The sequence below is a fragment of the Rutilus rutilus genome (assembly GCF_951802725.1).
Source record: "Rutilus rutilus genome assembly, chromosome: 11".
NCBI classification, from domain to species: Eukaryota; Metazoa; Chordata; class Actinopteri; order Cypriniformes; family Leuciscidae; genus Rutilus; species Rutilus rutilus.
The window spans coordinates 39,012,430-39,030,516 of NC_140216.1; the positions used below are offsets into that span (position 1 = coordinate 39,012,430).

Here is an 18,087-nt window from a genome sequence, read left to right on the forward strand (position 1 = left end):
ACACTGTCAGAAAGTTGATATTAATTGCATTGTATTTATTACAATTATTACAAATTGGTCCCCGTCTGTTTATGTTCCAGTGATACATGATGTCTCTCCACACCTCATAACCTACCTCTGTTTGCAAGAGTGGAAAAGCTTATCTGACATTATCATGTCACATGACATCAGATACTCAATTATTTTGTCGTAATCAGAGCAGTTACACTGCCCTACCCTTTTGCATGTAAATCATTTTCATACGATTATTGCTTGCTATTAAAGACATACTTTTATTCATAGAAATGCCCACATATCAGTGAACTTATAACATAAAAATGCTTTTAACATTTAATTATGCAACACTCTTTACTGAAAAATATCCCACAGTTATGGATAAACTCACAACATCATCATCAAGTGCTGTGCTGGGCACATTGGGCAACAAGTGTCCTCCAACGTATTCGAACCATGGCCAAGTCTTCCCATGGGACACTGACGATCTTCAGGTCTTCATGAAACATCTGTCTCCGTGTCTTCCTTGGTCTTCCCTGTCTCCTGCATCCTCCTGGTGGTGTCCTCTTCATCACTGTGTTTGGGTGTTGTTGTTTGCATGGGCATGTGTAGGATGTGTCCAGCGAGGTGCACCCTTTGCTCTGTCTCAGTTTCTGAAAGTCTTCATGTAGTCCCACTCCTCCTCAGGATCTCTTTGATATATGCAGAACCAATGTTGAAAATAGTGATTTATCTTTTTCCATATTGTTAAAGCATTTTGTTTTCTCTTTCAGCTTCATAAACTTTACTTGATTTCTGCCTAATGCCTTTATAAAAAAGGGTCAGTGCTCATCAGGTGTTTTGCTTAAGGACATATTCATTGCATAGTTACAATAAAAGTGACCAATAATCACAAGGATATAGAATGAAAGTTGAGAATGTAAAATGTTGTGCTTATGTTTTTGCCTATTTGTTCTTTAAAGCAAAGAAACAAATGTATTTTCACATAACAAAGTTGAATCTCATCTCTTGGTTTGTAAATATATAACTTCATCATAGCAATTTTTGAACGTTAATGTATGTGTCACTATAATAGATTGCCCCTGTATCTGGATATTTTTAATTAACTGATTTTTATACTTTTGTGCTGTAGTTGTGGCGCTACATTTGTCTTTAAACAGTTTGATATTAAATATTGGAATATGCTTTCAAAATTGTGTCCATTCATTTGTGCTTTTGTTACATTTATTTGAATATAATTGATATACCTTTAATATACTATACATACACTGTAAATGTTAGAAGCACTTTAGAACATGCAATTATCTTTAATTAAAATACTGCAAAACTAAAAGTTTCTCTTTCAAATGTATGCATCAGTCTAATCAAAAAAGCAAATTTGTGTCATTGATCATGTGAACTCGTTTTTGGATGGTAACCACACAACGGAGTATTTTGTTTTTAAATATGAGTTTTATAATTTAATTAGAAGGAATACATGTTTAACAGCCTAAATATAAAATATTTAAGGTATCTATCCCTGCAGGCGGAACCAGAAGAGATCTGTCATCATTTGCCATAAATGGGCATGTAAGTGTGACGCATCTGTTCATCTATCACTGTTTTCCATGTTTGTATAGTTAGTTTCTGGAGTAAATATATAGGCTATAATCTGTGTGTTTACATTCTAGCTGTTTTAAAAATGGCGGGTGCTGGTCTTCCGCGTGCGTTCGGTCAATCAGCGTACACTAACGTCACGGGTAGTTCCTATAGTGCTGGTTTAGACCCTACTCTGAAGTAGGACCTAAATTAGTTCCTACAAATGGAGTTCCTAGAACTAAAATCGTTCCTAGTTCCTGCGGTGCAAACACGCCGACATCCGGGTACTTTAGCCAATAGTTCTAGGAACTGTGAAAAGGTTCCTCCGGTCGGAAAGCGGCTATGTATCAGACTGACTACAGAAGCGAAAATGAAATTGAGCGGAAGTAAGAAGTCTGACGTAGTCAGGCTATGTAAATACTACGCCAAATGAAAATGAAAACTCGTGGTATAGATACGCTGTAGTAAGAGACTGGGTTGGATGTTTCCACATCTGAAAACCACTGGTCGTCACTGTGGTAAAAACAAACAAAAAAGTTCCTGTTTAATTCTTGTACTTATATGACTCGTGACACTTTTCTCTTTTCATTTCTCTTTTCCTGTGTGTGATGAACTGTCACGTTTCGTTGGGTATATGGATTAATAAAATTGTGTAAGTGCAATGCACAACAGTGACTGTAAAACATTTTAGCTATGTTGAGCTTTGATATTTGGATAGGGTCGTTGGACTGGTTTTAGTCTATTTCTGATTGGCCTTTGGGCTGGTTCTTCTTACACAGACATGGGAACCCTGCACAGCATCATTTTTATTTCACATTTGTTCATCTGTGATTCTGTGAGTAGTTTTTTACAGTTTCCCGCTGAAACCCAGAGATCAGGAATGGCCTCGATCACAGTTCTCCTCCTGATTTCAGCTTTATCTTCCTCTCAGAGTGGTGAGGACTCCGTTTGTTTCCATATTCTCACATGCACATGTGTCTGTAGACTGTAAAGATTATTTATTCACAAGGTTCAAAATGATCTGTGCTGAGAGAATGCTGAGAGAAGTTTGGTACTGTTTAATGTTCAGTGTGTTTGATTTTACCTTTAAATTTATCAAATTAAGGGGTAAAACTTCTCAATAATGTCCTACAAGTGTGTTAGGCGATCTGAACCATACCTGAGCATGTTTGACCCTCAAAGTCCTGTTCTTTTGACTGGTGTGATCACTCCGTACCTGTTACCGAGTGTTGTGCCTATTTCAACTCCCTGCCCAATTATAAAAAGATATATATATATATATATCTATAATATATATATATGTATAAAGAGAACAAAGAATGCAATTTTTTACTATTTAGTGAAGAGGATTCCCAACTATTTAGGATCAGTTGAAAAAAGTGCATGATATTCTAGGGTATATAGTCTATCCTGGAAGCTTGATTGCTATTATATTATATGTATAATATGAGCATATTATATGAACACTTCAGTAACACTGCAATAAGGTTGAATAGTTTACATGAACAAGTCAAATGCGTTAGCTTACAATGAGTAATACATTTGTTACAGTATTTTTTCATCTTTGTTTTATGCAAGTAAAAATATAACTATTTATAATATAATAGAGTGTGCTAGATCTGATCCATTAAGTAATATTAAAGGGTTAGTTCACCCAAAAATGAAAATTCTGTCAGTAATTACTCTCCCTCATGTTGTTCCGACCCCGTAAGACTTTCGTTCACAAGATATTTTTGATGAAATCTGAGAGCTGTCTCACTCCTCCATAGGCTTCTATGTTATTGAAACTTGCTGGCCCAGAAAGTTAGTAAAGACATCGTTAAAATAGTCCAAGTGACTACAGTGGCTCAACCATAAGTTTATCAAGCGACGAGAATACTTTTTGTGGGCGAAAAACAAACAAAATTAACGACTTTATTTAACTATTAATTTTCTTCTGTGTGGGTCTGAGTGAGTTCATGTAGTGTAACAGTGCAGCGCTCTGGGTTACGTCAGAACGGAGGCTCACTATTGGCCGACGCTGGTCATGTGTGATGCGTGTGATGCTGGCTGCGCTCAGTGCGTTGTTACACTACGTTAACTCACTCAGAGAAACACAGAAGAAAATGAAGTGTTTGTTTTTTTGCACACAAAAAGTATTCTCGTCGCTTGATAAACTTAAGGTTGAGCCACTGTAGTCACTTGGACTATTTTAACGATGTCTTTACTAACTTTTCTGGGATGGCAGATATCGATTACCTAGAAGCCTATGGAGGAGTGATCCAGCTCTCAGATTTAATCAAAAATATCTTCATTTGTGTTCTGAAGATGAACGAAAGTCTTACGGGGTTTGAACAACATGAGGGAGAGTAATTACTGACATAATTTTTATTTTTGGGTGAACTAACCCTTTAAGAGATGCAACTTTTGATTTTAATAATATGTATTTAATAAAGTATTTAATAAAGTAATTTTTAAATTATTTAATGTTAACTAATTGTCTCGGTTAGTGTGAGTAGTATAATCCACAGAGAAAGATGCTTGACACAGAATGAAATATAGAAGTAAACTTTAATAAACATTCTGGAACTTCACAACAGACAGAGACCACAAGTAAAAAAAAAAAAAAAATGAACTAGAAACTAAACAGAATAAGTGAAATTAAACATGACTTGATTGTGATACTAGTTAACTAATATTAACAAATGAAACCTCATTTTAAAGTGTTACCGATTTAGGTTAAAGGGATACTTCACTTTTTTGGGAAATAGGCTCATTTTACAACTCCCCCAGAGTTAAACAGTTGAGTTTTAGAACGGCTGAATGGATTCGAAAACGGTAAAACTCAACTGTTTAACTCTGGGGGAGTTGTAAAATGAGCCTATTTCCCAAAAAAGTGAAGTATCCCTTTAAACTTTGGACATGTGTCTGCAACAAATGATGCATGACATTTTTCTTGTTTGAACAAGTGTTTTTTTTTTCTTTCTTTTTTTTCAGAAATGCACTCTCTATACTACACATACAGCGCGGTATCTAAACCTCTGATGTCTGGAGACATTTATGAATTCTACAACTCAGTCGAACTGGATGACATACAGATGAGTTTGTGTAACAGTGTGAATAAAGCAGATTTCATGACTCGATTGTGTGAGGAATCTGAGAGACTCTTTAATGAAAGTGATGATCTGCATTATAAACAACAGTGGCTTCAGATCAACATTAAAACACTGATGGACAAGAGGAATGAGAACAGCACACGGGACACAGGTAATGATGTTTGTGGGACAGTTGGGGGTAAGCTGTGCCATGTCAAGTAATTTGTATAATTGAGGAATGCAAGTGGTTTTCACTTCCAGTAAAAATGAACAGATATGAGAACAAACAAATCACTCATGCATAGATTTGAAAGTCTAAATTGGTTGCATATTATTCATATTTTCTTAAACCAATTAAACAACAAATTCAAGATTCAGAGTATTTTAATGTGATCAGTTTTCAACATTTTGCTGTAATATTTATTTTTATGTATGTGCATATATACAAAAACAACTATTGTAGAATTTAATTGCTAGTAAACTTTACAAATAATTACAAATCATTATATGTACAAAGAATTACAAAGAATTATATGTACAAAGAATTACAAAATTACAAATTATATATATATATATTTTTTTTTTTACAAATTATTTAGTAATTACAAAATATGTAATTACAAAATAATTACAAAGAATTATTTGTAGGCCAAGCCAGGGAAAGTGCGCCTTCCTCGGCTTGGTCAAGTGAGTCCGCCCCCCTGGATGAATGTATTGATGTGTTTAACAGACAGTGTCTTGGTGCCATGGAAATTTATATTTTGTTATTAAGGGTCTAAGCACCAAAGTTGAATTGAATCTCTAATGAATTTATGATGCTAACTGCAAATTCTAAACTATCAGCCATTTTAACTTAAAGATAAAGCTTTGAAATTGATGTTGCCCATTAGAGGAAGCCACAGGCTAAGAAATCAGTTTCCATCACTTTGAATGGAAATAAATGCATTGATCGTATTCATATAACTATAGTGTACTCACAGTATTGTTTTACATAATTAGTGCACATAGAATCTGTAAAATACTGATAGATTATTAAATGTTTAACTTTTGTAGACCCCAAGTGTACAAATATTTACAAAGGAATGCAAACATAATTGAATACATCCTTGGCAAATTTTTAGACAAATCTTTTATATAGTTTTACATGCAATTAACTATCATGTACAATTATATATCTATTAGAACTTGATATGTTTACACTGACATGCAAAATCCATTTCTCTTGAGAATCTTTCACAGGCAAATGTGATGGACCGTTTAAAAAAAATTCTATTTCCTAGACAGCACAGCTCTCCTCTACTTGAAATGTTTTAGAATAATATCACCATCAGATTTAATGAATCTTATCTTCTGGTCTTAATCTTCTGTGTTTCTCTAGATCTTCATGTTCTTCAGTGGAGGCACGGCTGTGCAGTTAGGCGTCACTCTAATGGTTCAGTAATGTTTCTTCAAGGCTCTGATGAATATGCCTATGATGGCCAGACCTTGACCTTTGACCTCTCAATGCACTGGAAGCCTTTAGTCCTCGACCACGACATCATCTGGGACAGAGAATCAGTTTCCAGCCTGGAGAGGAAATGTGTGGAAACATTAACCAGATTCACTGAACTTCAGCGAGAGGGAAAGATCATCATGGAATGTGAGTTTACATCAGAATCTCTAGGGTTGATATTTGAATGCATTCTTTCATGCAGGTTTATTATTTTCATTGTCTGTCCTGCAGCTCGTCCTGATGTTCACACTCTTGTAAAAGCGTCTGGATCTTCAGTCTCGTCTCTGCTGGTGTGTTTGGCCACAGGCTTCTACCCTAAACATGTGCAGATGGAGATCAGACACGATCAGACGCCGGTCCCTGATGATCAGCTGAACTCAGAGGGAATCAGACCGAACGCTGACGGATCCTTTCAGCTGAAGAAGAGCCTGGAGATCCTGCCGTCTGAAAGATCCCAGTATCAGTGTGTGGTGAAGCACCAGACTCTGACTGAACCGCTCATCATCCGCTGCGGTAACAGGATCAGTCATCAGAGTTTATCTAGCTTTCACAAGATCACTTCATTATTACGTTTACTTCATTAGAACTGAACTAAATCTTTTTGTTTTTCTGTGACAGAAGTGAATGTCCTGCTGCCGGTGCTCACTGGATTTATAGTGGCTTTAGTTGTTCTTGTCATCATTCTTCTAGTTTTTTATCTGCTGAGAAAATGTGTTAAACGACGAAGTGAGTATTATTCCTGTAAGACCTTTATATAGGATGAATAGAAGCGCAGAATGACTGTTAATATTTATAATTTCAGAATTTTACCAGAAACATCAGAATGAAGGCCTGCAATTACCAGAATCACCACAATCACTACTATTACCACCACCATCAGGTGAGTCTGACTCTTCTACAAGTCGAAACACTATAATATATTCATACATTCTGCAACACTCTCATGTAATCAGTCTTGTTGTGAATCAGAGAACAGAACTGTGTCATTAAACATTCCTCTCTGTATCTTTTAGACATGTATGGTTATCTAGAATCAGGATTAGTCCATGTACAGTATATAGAATTTGTATATTTTAGGAAACTGTTTGTCAGGTTGATAAGTTCAGGTATTTCTCTGTTGTTTTTCTAAAAAAAAAATAAAAAAAAATTGTCTTTCTAAACAATTATAGAATTCAGTCATAGAATAGTGTTCTGTGCCAATAATAAATATATGTTGCACAAGCTGTTTATGAGTCAAGATGCGTATCTGGCATTAAATCTTTACATCTCATTCTGATGATGACAAACTGAAGTGAAATGAAGAGACTGACTGTATGTGTTAATATTTATGAACACTGTATTATTTACATTAATTTGTTTTGAAATAATAATTCATTCTCTACTGTACTTTCATCCAGAGTGTTGACATGTTTCTCTCTTTCTCTCTCTCTCTCTCTCTCTCTCTCTCTCTCTCTCTCTCTCTCTCTCTCTCTCTCTCTCTCTCTCTCTCTCTCTCTCTCTCTCTCTCTCTCTCTCTCTCTCTCTCTCTCTCTCTCTCTCAGCTCGTGGGCGAATACGTGAGTTCACATTCACTAATATTTACTTTCTTTAATTGTTCAATTTATTCACCAGAAAAATCAACATATCATTAAGAAGCAAACTAAATCAAAATGACCCGTTCACATACAACATCCTTTTATTAAATCATTCTTCGTACAAAAGAAAATCTTCTGAAATCTTTACACAGATCTCTCTGATCATAAACTGAAGTGACATGAGATGATATGAGGAAACTGACTGTGTTAATATTCCTTATTTTAGCTATAAATGGATCCTTGCTAACATGGGAAATGGAAGCAGAACTGTTTGAGGAAATGAGTGAGTCTGAATTGTTAAAAAGCTCCTGTCACTGTACAGCTGATGACTAAATGCATGAACATGTTTAATAACCATCATTTTATTCATTCTGAACTTCATCAGGACCAGAAAGATGTGCAGCTGCTTTAAACACTGATTCAGAAAAAGAAAACCCCACAGATCCCAGTGTGGAGGAGGATCACAGTAGGTCCTACACACACACACACACACACACACACACTCACACACACACACACACACACACACTGTTTCATTAATGGCTCCTCTCGTTCTCTTTCAGCTGAGGAGGTTCATGACACTCAAAGTCTGTGTGAAACTGAAGCGACTCCAGCAGCAGCTCGAGGTCAGAACATCTGAATTCATCTCTTATCTGACGCTGATTCTTCATCTCACTCACTCAACATGTCCTTCATGACTTTTATAGGTGCGATGGGCTCCAAGAACTTCTCTCTACCTAACCTCGGTGAGTTGAGACTTTCTTGTGTTCTGTAGTTTTAGTCTGTCAGAAACACAGATGTGAAACTATAGATGTGGTTTTCCAGCCATGGAGAGAGAAGACACAGATCAGAACACCATTACCCAGAATGCCCTGCTGTTGCCACTGCCAAGTAATGTTATAGTTTCTCCTTCAAATTACATGTCATTACTATGTCAAACACACACACACACACACACACACACATATATATATATATATATATATATATATATATATATATACACAAAGACATTATAATGCTGTTATTCTGTGTTTCAGGACGCTGCAGATCCAAGGACATTTCACTGCCAAACCTCAGTAATGTTTCAGTTCATTTCAACTAAAGACAAACAACATATTCATCCATTTGCACTTGAAATGTTTGCTATTTAATCTTGGTGTTTTTGAACCAGAAACACACAAGTTCTCCAGTTTTAAATGGCCGTCAGTTCAAATGAAATGTTGTGTTGTTTTCTTCAGCTCAAGACAGAAAGGACAGCGATGACTCCGGTTAGAAGATCGAGGATGTTCAGGTTGTTTTGAAGAATCAGATCTAGAGCTTTACTTCCATCATCAAAGCCTAAAGAACATGGAGATCTGAACATCACAGTCATTTATACATGTTCAATTATAAACCCGTGGCCATTAATATGAGGTTTATCACAGCGTTTACAAGAGCATCAGGAGGTCAAACATCAGATCAACCGTGTGGATATTTGAGCACATCCTCAATCAACCAGCAAAATGACGTTACATTTATTTACATGATTCGCTTTTATTATTTTACTTGCATGAAAATCCCGGTGAGCTCCGTCTACCTCTGGAGGAGTGTTATAAACGCATGAGTCATTATTTGTATTAGAAATGTATTAATAACCACTTGTTCATAAAATCACTGATTTCAAAAGGTCCTTTGTGAAATGAATGTGTTGGTTTATGTTCAGAAGAGACGCATTGCAAAGTGAAGGTCTTATGCAGTTCCTCTTTCCCTTTAATATTTAATATTAATATTACTGCTTTACTGCCGCCTCTAAAAAGGCTCTAAAATTAATTGAAAAAATAGACATTGCTAGACACTAAAATGTCCTCCTTAAAAAGCTGTGCTGATCTGTGTCCAGTCAATGACAACTTTAATGTTTGTTACTGTATCATCACTATTGTCAGTGACAGACTCGACCTTCGTCTCAAATGTGAATCCTCCTCATCCCTGTACATCAGTAAACACCACTGGTGTAAAGCAGTGCTGATGGGTAAACCTTCCTCACTACCAGGAAAACATGCACATTTTGTACATTTTGTTTTTAGATGTTAATTAAGAATTTAGTGCAAATGTATTGAGAACATCACATTATAAACCAGATGTGATTGTTTACTTTCTTACTCTAAATACTTTTAATCCTTTACAGTTTTACACGCTTTTTTTCTTCCAACTTCGTTGTTGCCTGACTGATGACTCTTGACACTGATTTCTGATTGGTTACTGAGAGTGTTTCACAACACGTCCAGACTCTCCAACTTCACAGTAAAACATGTATAAATAGCTCTCTGCCGTATTTAAATACAGGTTTGGACATTTCAGTAAAGACATTTCTTTTCTATGTAAATTAAGTTCATTATGGATCGCAGCTTATTCATTTGTAAGTTTAGTATCCTAACTCTGATGTTGAATCCTTACTGTTAAATTGTATTGACATCATCCAGACTCTAAACATCTGACCTTTATCCAGAATGAGGATGGAGGAATTGGAGGAAGACGTTTTTATGAATTGTAATTTTAATCACTCAAACACCAGTTTAACTCGCCGTCTTTGCGCAGGTGCATTATCTGAGTGAGTTTAAAGGAGATAAACATGATAATCATGTGACATTTATTGTTCATTTAAACCGCAAATTTAGACTAAATGCTAATTAAAACTGTTGTGAGAGATGTGAAGTGCTGGAGAATAATCGCGCATTGTTGCATCGCTCAATCAACTCTTTAAATAAGAAAGCTATAATAAAAACCTTAAAAGTGTGTAATCTTTTTATATAGCCCATTTATATACCTGGTTGTTGCCGAATTTTGATTTTTATACTTTTGTTTGCAAAAGACGTGTTGCCCCCTCCTTGAACTGCCACCTTACCGTGGTGGAGGGGTTTGAGTACCCGCACGACCCTAGGAGCTATGTTGTCTGGGGCTATATGCCCCTGGTAGGGTCTCCTAAGGCGAACAGGTCTGAGGTGATGGGTCAGACTAAGAGCGGTTCAAAAACCCTTATGATGCCTATAAATTTGAGGACCGTGACATCGCCCGGCATGGCGCAGCCGGGGCCCCACCCTGGAGCCAGGCCCAGGATTGGGGCTCGTATGCGAGCGCCCGGTCGTCAGGCCTCCCCCCATGGCCGAAGGAGCGACGTGGGGCCGCCCTCCCGTGGACCCACCACCTGCAGGAGGGACCGTAAGGGGCCTGGACGCGGAATCTAGCTCTAGGATCATGGAACGTCACCTCTCTGGCGTGGAAGGAGCCTGAGATTGTGCGTGAGGTTCAGAGATTCTGACTAGAGATAGTTGGGATCACCTCCACGCACGGCTTGGGCTCTGGAACCACACTCCTTGATAGAGGATGGACTCTTCACTCTGGAGTTGCCCATGGTGAGAGGCGGCGGGCTGGTGTGGGTTTGCTTATAGCCCCCCAGCTCAGCCGCTATGTGTTGGAGTTCACCCCGGTGAACGAGAGGGTCACTTCCCTGCGCCTTCGGGATAGGTCTCTCACTGTCGTGTGTGCCTATGGGCCAAACGGCAGTATAGAGCAGTGTTTCTCAACCTTTTTGGAGTATTGGACCCCCATAATATCTGAAACCAGCCTCATGGACCCCCTACCCCAGTTCTCATTTGCCATCCACTGTTTTCTTTCCAACCACAATGATTTTCACAGTTAAACGCTATGAATGCAATATCAGTGAATGCAAGTTAAGTAATTACATTTTTTTTAATGACTGGCAACTAGAATTGCATCTGGCCATTTAATTTGATTGCATTGAAATGGCACAACACATTACACAATCAATCACAACAACATTGTCAATTTCAGAACAATATTCTACTGCATTCTGTAAAACATTACATGTCCATTAATGTCCAATTTGAGATTAATATTTTAACAACGTCCATTTGAATGTTACTTTCTTTTGTAAAATTTACACTTTTTAATACTAAAATTTCATTTTACTGCATTAAAATTACACAACACATGCTTCATCTACAACCAATTCTTTGGAACAACATTCTCTTTCAACACATGGAACAGTTTCAACACTGCCATCTATCTAATTTGGCTTTAACTTTTTAACACATCCATCTGAATGTTATTTTGCTTGAATCTTTTGTTTAATGTGAAATTTGCACCTGTTTATCACAAATAAGCTTTTGCATCCTGGGGTGAAGTGTAGCAACAGCAGCAATAAGGTTCCTCTCCAAGCTGAGTCTGTTTCTCTGTTTTGTTTTTATGTGTGCCATGGCTGAAAATGTGACCTCACACAGATAGGTTGATCCAAAAGGCAGCAGTTCATACAGAGCATGTTTCCCAACATCAGGGTACTCCTTTTCAACATTGCACCAAAACTGTGTCAGTGATGATTCTGAAAACATTATTTTCAAACCCCTATCTGAGGACAAATCAATAAGTCTTTCCTGGAGAGTAACAGGAGCGGTCTGGGTGCAGGTAGCCACAAAAGGGTTCCTTATCCAGTCAAGTGCAGAATTATGAACCTCAATGTCAGGAAAATATGATCTGAACTCAGAGGAAATTTTGTCCAAGTGTGCCTGTACTGTCTGCAGAATGCTCAATTTTTCAGCTCTAGCATTAACAAGGCACATGTCCAGCTGAGGGAAACTACTGACATCCCCATTCTGGCATTTCTGACACCAGAGCTCAATTTTCTTCATGAACCCTGAAACTCGATCATACAGGTGTAGGACAGTTGTGTCTTTTCCTTGCAATTCCAAGTTCAAGTCATTCAGCCTGCTGAAAACATCTGCCAGGTAAGCTAAATATGCCAGCCAGCTGTTGTTCTTCAGCAGTGGTGCAAGTGAATGCAAGTGCTCAGTAAGAAAGTCACTGACTTGATCCCGTAACTCAAACAGTCTCTGGAGTGTTTTTCCCCTTGAGAGCCAGCGTATATCAGTGTGAAGCAATAATTGCTGGTGTTCAGAATTTGCTCCATCACATAGTTTTTCAAACAATCTGGCATTTACAGGTCGGGATTTAATGAAGTTGATGATTTTAACAGCATCATTAAGGACTTCGTGTAATTTGGGGCACATACGTTTTGAAGCTAAAGCTTCCCTGTGAATTATGCAGTGAACTGTCTTAATGCCAGGGTTTACCTGTTTTGCGCGTGCGAGGAATCCACGGGTGCGCCCCGTCATTGATGCTGCACCGTCCGTGCAGATATGTGAGCAGCGCTGCCAGTTCAACGAGTGCTCCGTGAAAAAAGAGTCCACAACATTAAAAACATCCTCGCCGGTAGTTCTGGTCAGCATTGGCTTGCAGAAAAGAATATGTTCGGTGATATTATCTGTGTCCTTGAAGCGAACAAACGCTACCAGTTGTGATTTGCCACTAATGTCAGTTGACTCATCTAATTGCAAAGCAAAATAGTCAGACCGCTTTAATTTTTCCACCACTTGCGCAAGGATATCCGCAGACATATCATCAATCCGACGGCATACAGTGTCGTTGGATAAAGGCACCGTTTTAATTGCATCTGCTGCCTTCTTGTCTAACATTGTTTCTGCTAGGATGGCAGCTGCTGGCACAATTAATTCCTCAGCAACTGAGTATGGTTTTTTCGATTTGGCTACAAGCAAAGATACCTCATATGAAGCAAGCAGGGAAGAACTGTTCATCTGTGTTGCCTCTTTTAGTGTGTCTTGACTTTTCCGAAATTCGGAAAGTTTTCTGTAAAAAAAGTCTGCAGATTTACCTACATATGAAGCATGTCTCGTTGTCAGATGTCGCTGTAAATGGAATGGTTTCATTGCGTGGTTAGACAGGACCTCACCACACAGAAAACATAATGGCTGTGGAGGCTCAGTCGTTGTCATGGTAAACCCAAACATTTTGTAACTGTCTTGATATTGACGTGCTTTTGGTCTGTCCTTTTTAATTCGCTTTTCTGGTGGGCTGGAATTTTCCTGTCTTGTGTCAGACCCGCTGGTAGATGGCCCATCATTTTTTTTAAGCCACCTGTCCATGATTGCTGCTCTCCCCTATGTGACAGTTCTCTGACTGAAATCAATGCGCTGTAAACATACTGGATTGAGTAAAATGGCGGCAAATCGCGGCAAAAATAAATGAGGTCATTTAAAATAATTTGTAATTTCAACCTTAATTCTGGTTTTAGTAATACTAAACAATAAAGCTAAAAAATAAATTTAGGATATTTAAAATATATATATTTTTAAATGGTTTTACGGACCCCCTGCAATTATGCCACGGACCACTTGGGGTCCGCGTACCCCCGGTTGAGAAACACTGGTATAGAGTACCCGGCCTTCTGGGAGACTCTGGGAGGGGTGCTGGAAAGTGCTCCGACTGGGTACTCCATCGTTCTACTGGGGGACTTCAACGCCCACGTGGGCAGCGACAGTGACACCTGGAGGGGCGTGATTGGGAGGAACGGCCCCCTGATCTGAACCCGATTGGTGTTCTGTTATTGGACTTCTGTGCTAGTTACGGCTTGTCCATAACGAACACCATGTTCAAGCATAAGGGTGTCCATCAGTGCACATGGCACCAGGACACCCTACGCCGGAGGTCGATGATCGACTTTGTGGTTGTTTTATCTGACCTCCGGCCGTATGTCTTGGACACTCGGGTGAAGAGAGGGGCGGAGCTGTCAACTGATCACCACCTGGTGGTGAGTTGGATCCGATGGCGGGGGAGGAAGCTGGACAGACTCAGCAGACCCAAACATACTGTGACGGTCTGCTGGGAACGTTTGGCCGAATCCCCTGTCAGAGAGATCTTCAACTTCCACCTCCGGCAGAGCTTCGACCAGATCCTGAGGGAGTCTGGAGATACTGAGTCCGAGTGGACCATGTTCTCCACCTCCATTGTCAACGCGGCCACTCGGAGCTGTGGCCGTAAGGTCTCCGGTGCCTGTCGAGGCGGCAATCCTCGAACCCGGTGGTGGACACCGGAAGTAAGGGATGCCGTCAAGCTGAAGGAGTCCTATCGGGCCTGGCTGGCTTGTGGGACTCCTGAGGCAGCTGACGGGTACCGACAGGCCAAGCGGACTGCAGCCCGGGTGGTTGTCGAGGCAAAAAATCGGGCTTGGGAAGAGTTCAATGAGGCCATGGAGAAGGACTATCGGTCGGCCTCGAAGAGATTCTGGCAAACTGTCCGGCGCCTCAGGAGAGCGAAGCAGTGCCCTACCAACGCTGTTTACAGTGGAGGTGGGCAGCTGTTGACCTCAACTGGGAATATCATCGGACGGTGGAAGGAATACTTCGAGGATCTCCTCAATCCCGCCATCATGTCTTCCATTGAGGAAGCAGAGGCTGAGGGCTCGGAGGCAGATTCGTCCATCACCCGGGCTGAAGTCACCAAGGTAGTCAAGAAACTCCTCGGTGGCAAGGCACCGGGGGTGGATGAGATCCGCCCCGAGTACCTCAAGTCTCTGGATGTTGTGGGGCTGTCTTGGCTGACACGCATCTGCAGCATCGCGTGGCAGTCGGGGACAGTACCTTTGGACTGGCAGACCGGGGTGGTGGTCCCTCTTTTTAAGAAGGGGGACCGGAGGGTGTGCTCCATCTACATCCCTGTACGACCGGAACAGGAGCAGGAGCTTGGTTCACATTGCCGGCAGTAAGTCAGACTTGTTCCCGGTGCATGTTGGACTCCGGCAGGGCTACCCTTTGTCGCCGGTTCTGTTCATAATTTTTATGGACAGAATTTCTAGGCGCAGCCAGGGGCCAGAGGGTGTCAGGTTTGGGGACCACACGATTTCATCTCTGCTCTTTGCGGACGATGTTGTTGTGCTGGCCCCATCAGACCAGGACCTTCAGCATGCACTGGGGCGGTTTGCAGCCGAGTGTGAAGTGGCTGGGATGAGAATCAGCACCTCCAAATCCGAGGCCATGGTCCTCAGTCGGAAAAGGGTGGTTTGCCCGCTTCAGGTTGGTGGAGAGTTCCTGCCTCAAGTGGAGGAGTTCAAGTATCTTGGGGTCTTGTTCACGAGTGAGGGAAGGATGGAACGGGAGATTGACAGACGGATCGGTACAGCTTGAAGAAAGAGATGAGCCGCAAGGCGAAGCTCTCGATTTACCGGTCAATCTACGTTCCTACTCTCACCTATGGTCATGAGCTGTGGGTCATGACCGAAAGGACAAGATCCCGGATACAGGCGCCCGAAATGAGCTTTCTCCGCAGGCTGGCTGGGCGATCCTTTAGAGATAGGGTGAGAAGCTCGGTCACTCGGGAGGAGCTCAGAGTAGAGCCACTGCTCCTCCACATCAAGAGGGGCCAGCTGAGGTGGCTCGGGCATCTTTTCCGGATGCCTCCTGGACGCCTTCCCGGGAAGGTCTTCCGGGCATGTCCCACCGGGAGGAGACCTCGGGGAAGACCTAGGACACGCTGGAGGGACTATGTTTCTCGCTGGCCTGGGAACGCCTCGGTGTCCCCCCGGAAGAGCTGGAGGAAGACTGCTGCCACCGCGACCCGGCCCTGGATAAGCGGAAGAAGACGGATGGATGGTGAAGTCAGTCTTAACCAAAACAATGCCAATGCATTGTAATATCTCAAATGCTAGATGGCGCTAAACAGACTTTTACAGCCAAGTATGGGACCCTTCTACTCATGTTTCATATATACATTTAGGTAGATATCTATCTATCTATAAATTACAGGAACGTCTGTCTGTCTGTCTGTTAACCGCATATCTCTCGAACCGTTAGTCCGATGGATTTCAAACTTGACAGGTGTCTCGCCACGGGCAGAAGTAAGTGCAGTGCCAAGTTTGACGTTGTTTGGATGAGAAATGCTAAAGATATGGTTAAATATATCATTTTTAGAAGGTTGTGGTTTAAAAATAAACATTCTGACACTCAGTCAGCTACACTGTTTACTTCTGAATATTATAGTTTGGTTCCAAAATGTGATAAATCCATCTATCTATAAATTACAGAAACGTCTGTCTGTCTGTGTGTGTGTGTGTGTGTCTGTCTGTCTGTCTGTGTGTGTGTCTGTTAACCACATATCTCTCGAACCGTTAGTCCGATGGATTTCAAACTTGACAGGTGTCTCGCTACGGTCACGAGTAAGTGCAGTGCCAAGTTTGACGTTGTTTGGATGAGAAATGCTAAATATATGGTTAAATATATCATTTTTAGAAGGTTGTGGTTTAAAAATAAACATTCTGACACTCAGTCAGCTACACTGTTTACTTCTGAATATTATAGTTTGGTTCCAAAATGTGATAAATCCATTCTGATTAATTTGAGTAAAAATGTGTTTTCTTTACCAAGAATCCAACAATTACTAAAAACACACACAAAAGCTGATTTTGCACGGGCACTTTGCACTGCTCCCTGAATCGACACGCTTATTCATTTGTGGATGTAAACTGAATCTATATGTTAGCTATGCTGTTTACTTCTGAATATTATATTTAATTCTTGTGCGCTTAAAGTTATCGCTACTGTGTAATAGTAGCCTATGCTATTCACCAACTAAACATATCCTATTCAATGCGTTCACAGTCTCTTACACGGGCATCATTTGTAGTTGCCCATTCACAAACTGTTTGCTCAAGCATAGCGTTTTCTCGGAGTTCACTGTGTGCTTTCTACCATGCACAAATAAAAATGTCACTGAACTTTTGCTGTGTAATTGTAACAATGAGCATTCAATCACACCAAACCAACAATTACTAAAAACACACACAAAAACTGATTTTGCACGGGCATTTTGCACTAGTTAAATATAATTAGCATGAAAATTTGGGTCACATGGATGTAGAAATATTATCAACCATATGCTAATTACGATGGATTAGGTGCTTCTGCAGATCTGTAATTCACGCCTTGAATATTTAGCTAATATTAAGTGTTTGTTTATACTTTATCGATGAATAATGATTGAACAGACTGAGAATGTATATATGACTGTGTGCATGTGTGCGAATCTATAATAATAATTATTATTATTTTCAGAAGTCAATAATTACACTGCAAAAATGATTGTATAGGCTTGACTGTTTAACGTAACACAAAGTTATATTTCCATGTGTAGATTATGCCTATAGTTATAAAAACATCACATAATCAATGCTTCTTTAGCAAAGACTATCTATGAGTTTAATCAATCATACACAATGTATAATCATATAAAAGAAGCCAGTAAATTACAGTAATTCATACATCGTTTAATAAAGCAATAAATAGTTTACTCAGTAAAAATAATTCTCAATATTATATGTTTGTTTGTTGAGCTGTAGAGATCCCTTGCATGGTTTAATTTTTTTAAATGAACTACACTACACCTGAGAGAAAGTTTAACATTTAGAAGACAGCCTCTTTTTTTGAATGCATTTATTCAGGAGACATGACTGTCATGATCTGGTAGAAGGAGA

At 39.9% G+C, this 18,087-nt stretch overlaps 1 protein-coding gene across 3 annotated transcripts; it reads left to right on the forward strand.

The window, feature by feature from the left end:
• The first annotated feature begins 2,181 nt into the window (after positions 1-2,181).
• LOC311299927 (patr class I histocompatibility antigen, alpha chain E-like) lies at positions 2,182-9,750 on the forward strand. 3 transcript variants are annotated; one of them, XM_084423885.1, is made up of 14 exons: positions 2,182-2,224; positions 2,416-2,507; positions 4,549-4,818; positions 6,025-6,285; positions 6,370-6,651; positions 6,757-6,864; positions 6,941-7,018; positions 7,939-7,995; positions 8,098-8,178; positions 8,276-8,338; positions 8,420-8,458; positions 8,538-8,603; positions 8,753-8,791; positions 8,954-9,750. In XM_084423885.1, the coding sequence occupies exons 2-14, from the start codon at positions 2,453-2,455 to the stop codon at positions 8,986-8,988; spliced, it is 1,434 nt and encodes a 477-aa protein (XP_084280011.1). In that variant the 5' UTR covers positions 2,182-2,224; positions 2,416-2,452; the 3' UTR covers positions 8,989-9,750. The 3 variants fall into 3 exon arrangements, with proteins under 3 accessions (XP_084280011.1, XP_084280009.1, XP_084280010.1); XM_084423883.1 differs by having other exon boundaries at positions 6,370-6,650; positions 6,750-6,864; XM_084423884.1 differs by having other exon boundaries at positions 2,208-2,224; positions 2,426-2,507; positions 6,370-6,650; positions 6,750-6,864.
• Positions 9,751-18,087: the final 8,337 nt, after the last annotated feature.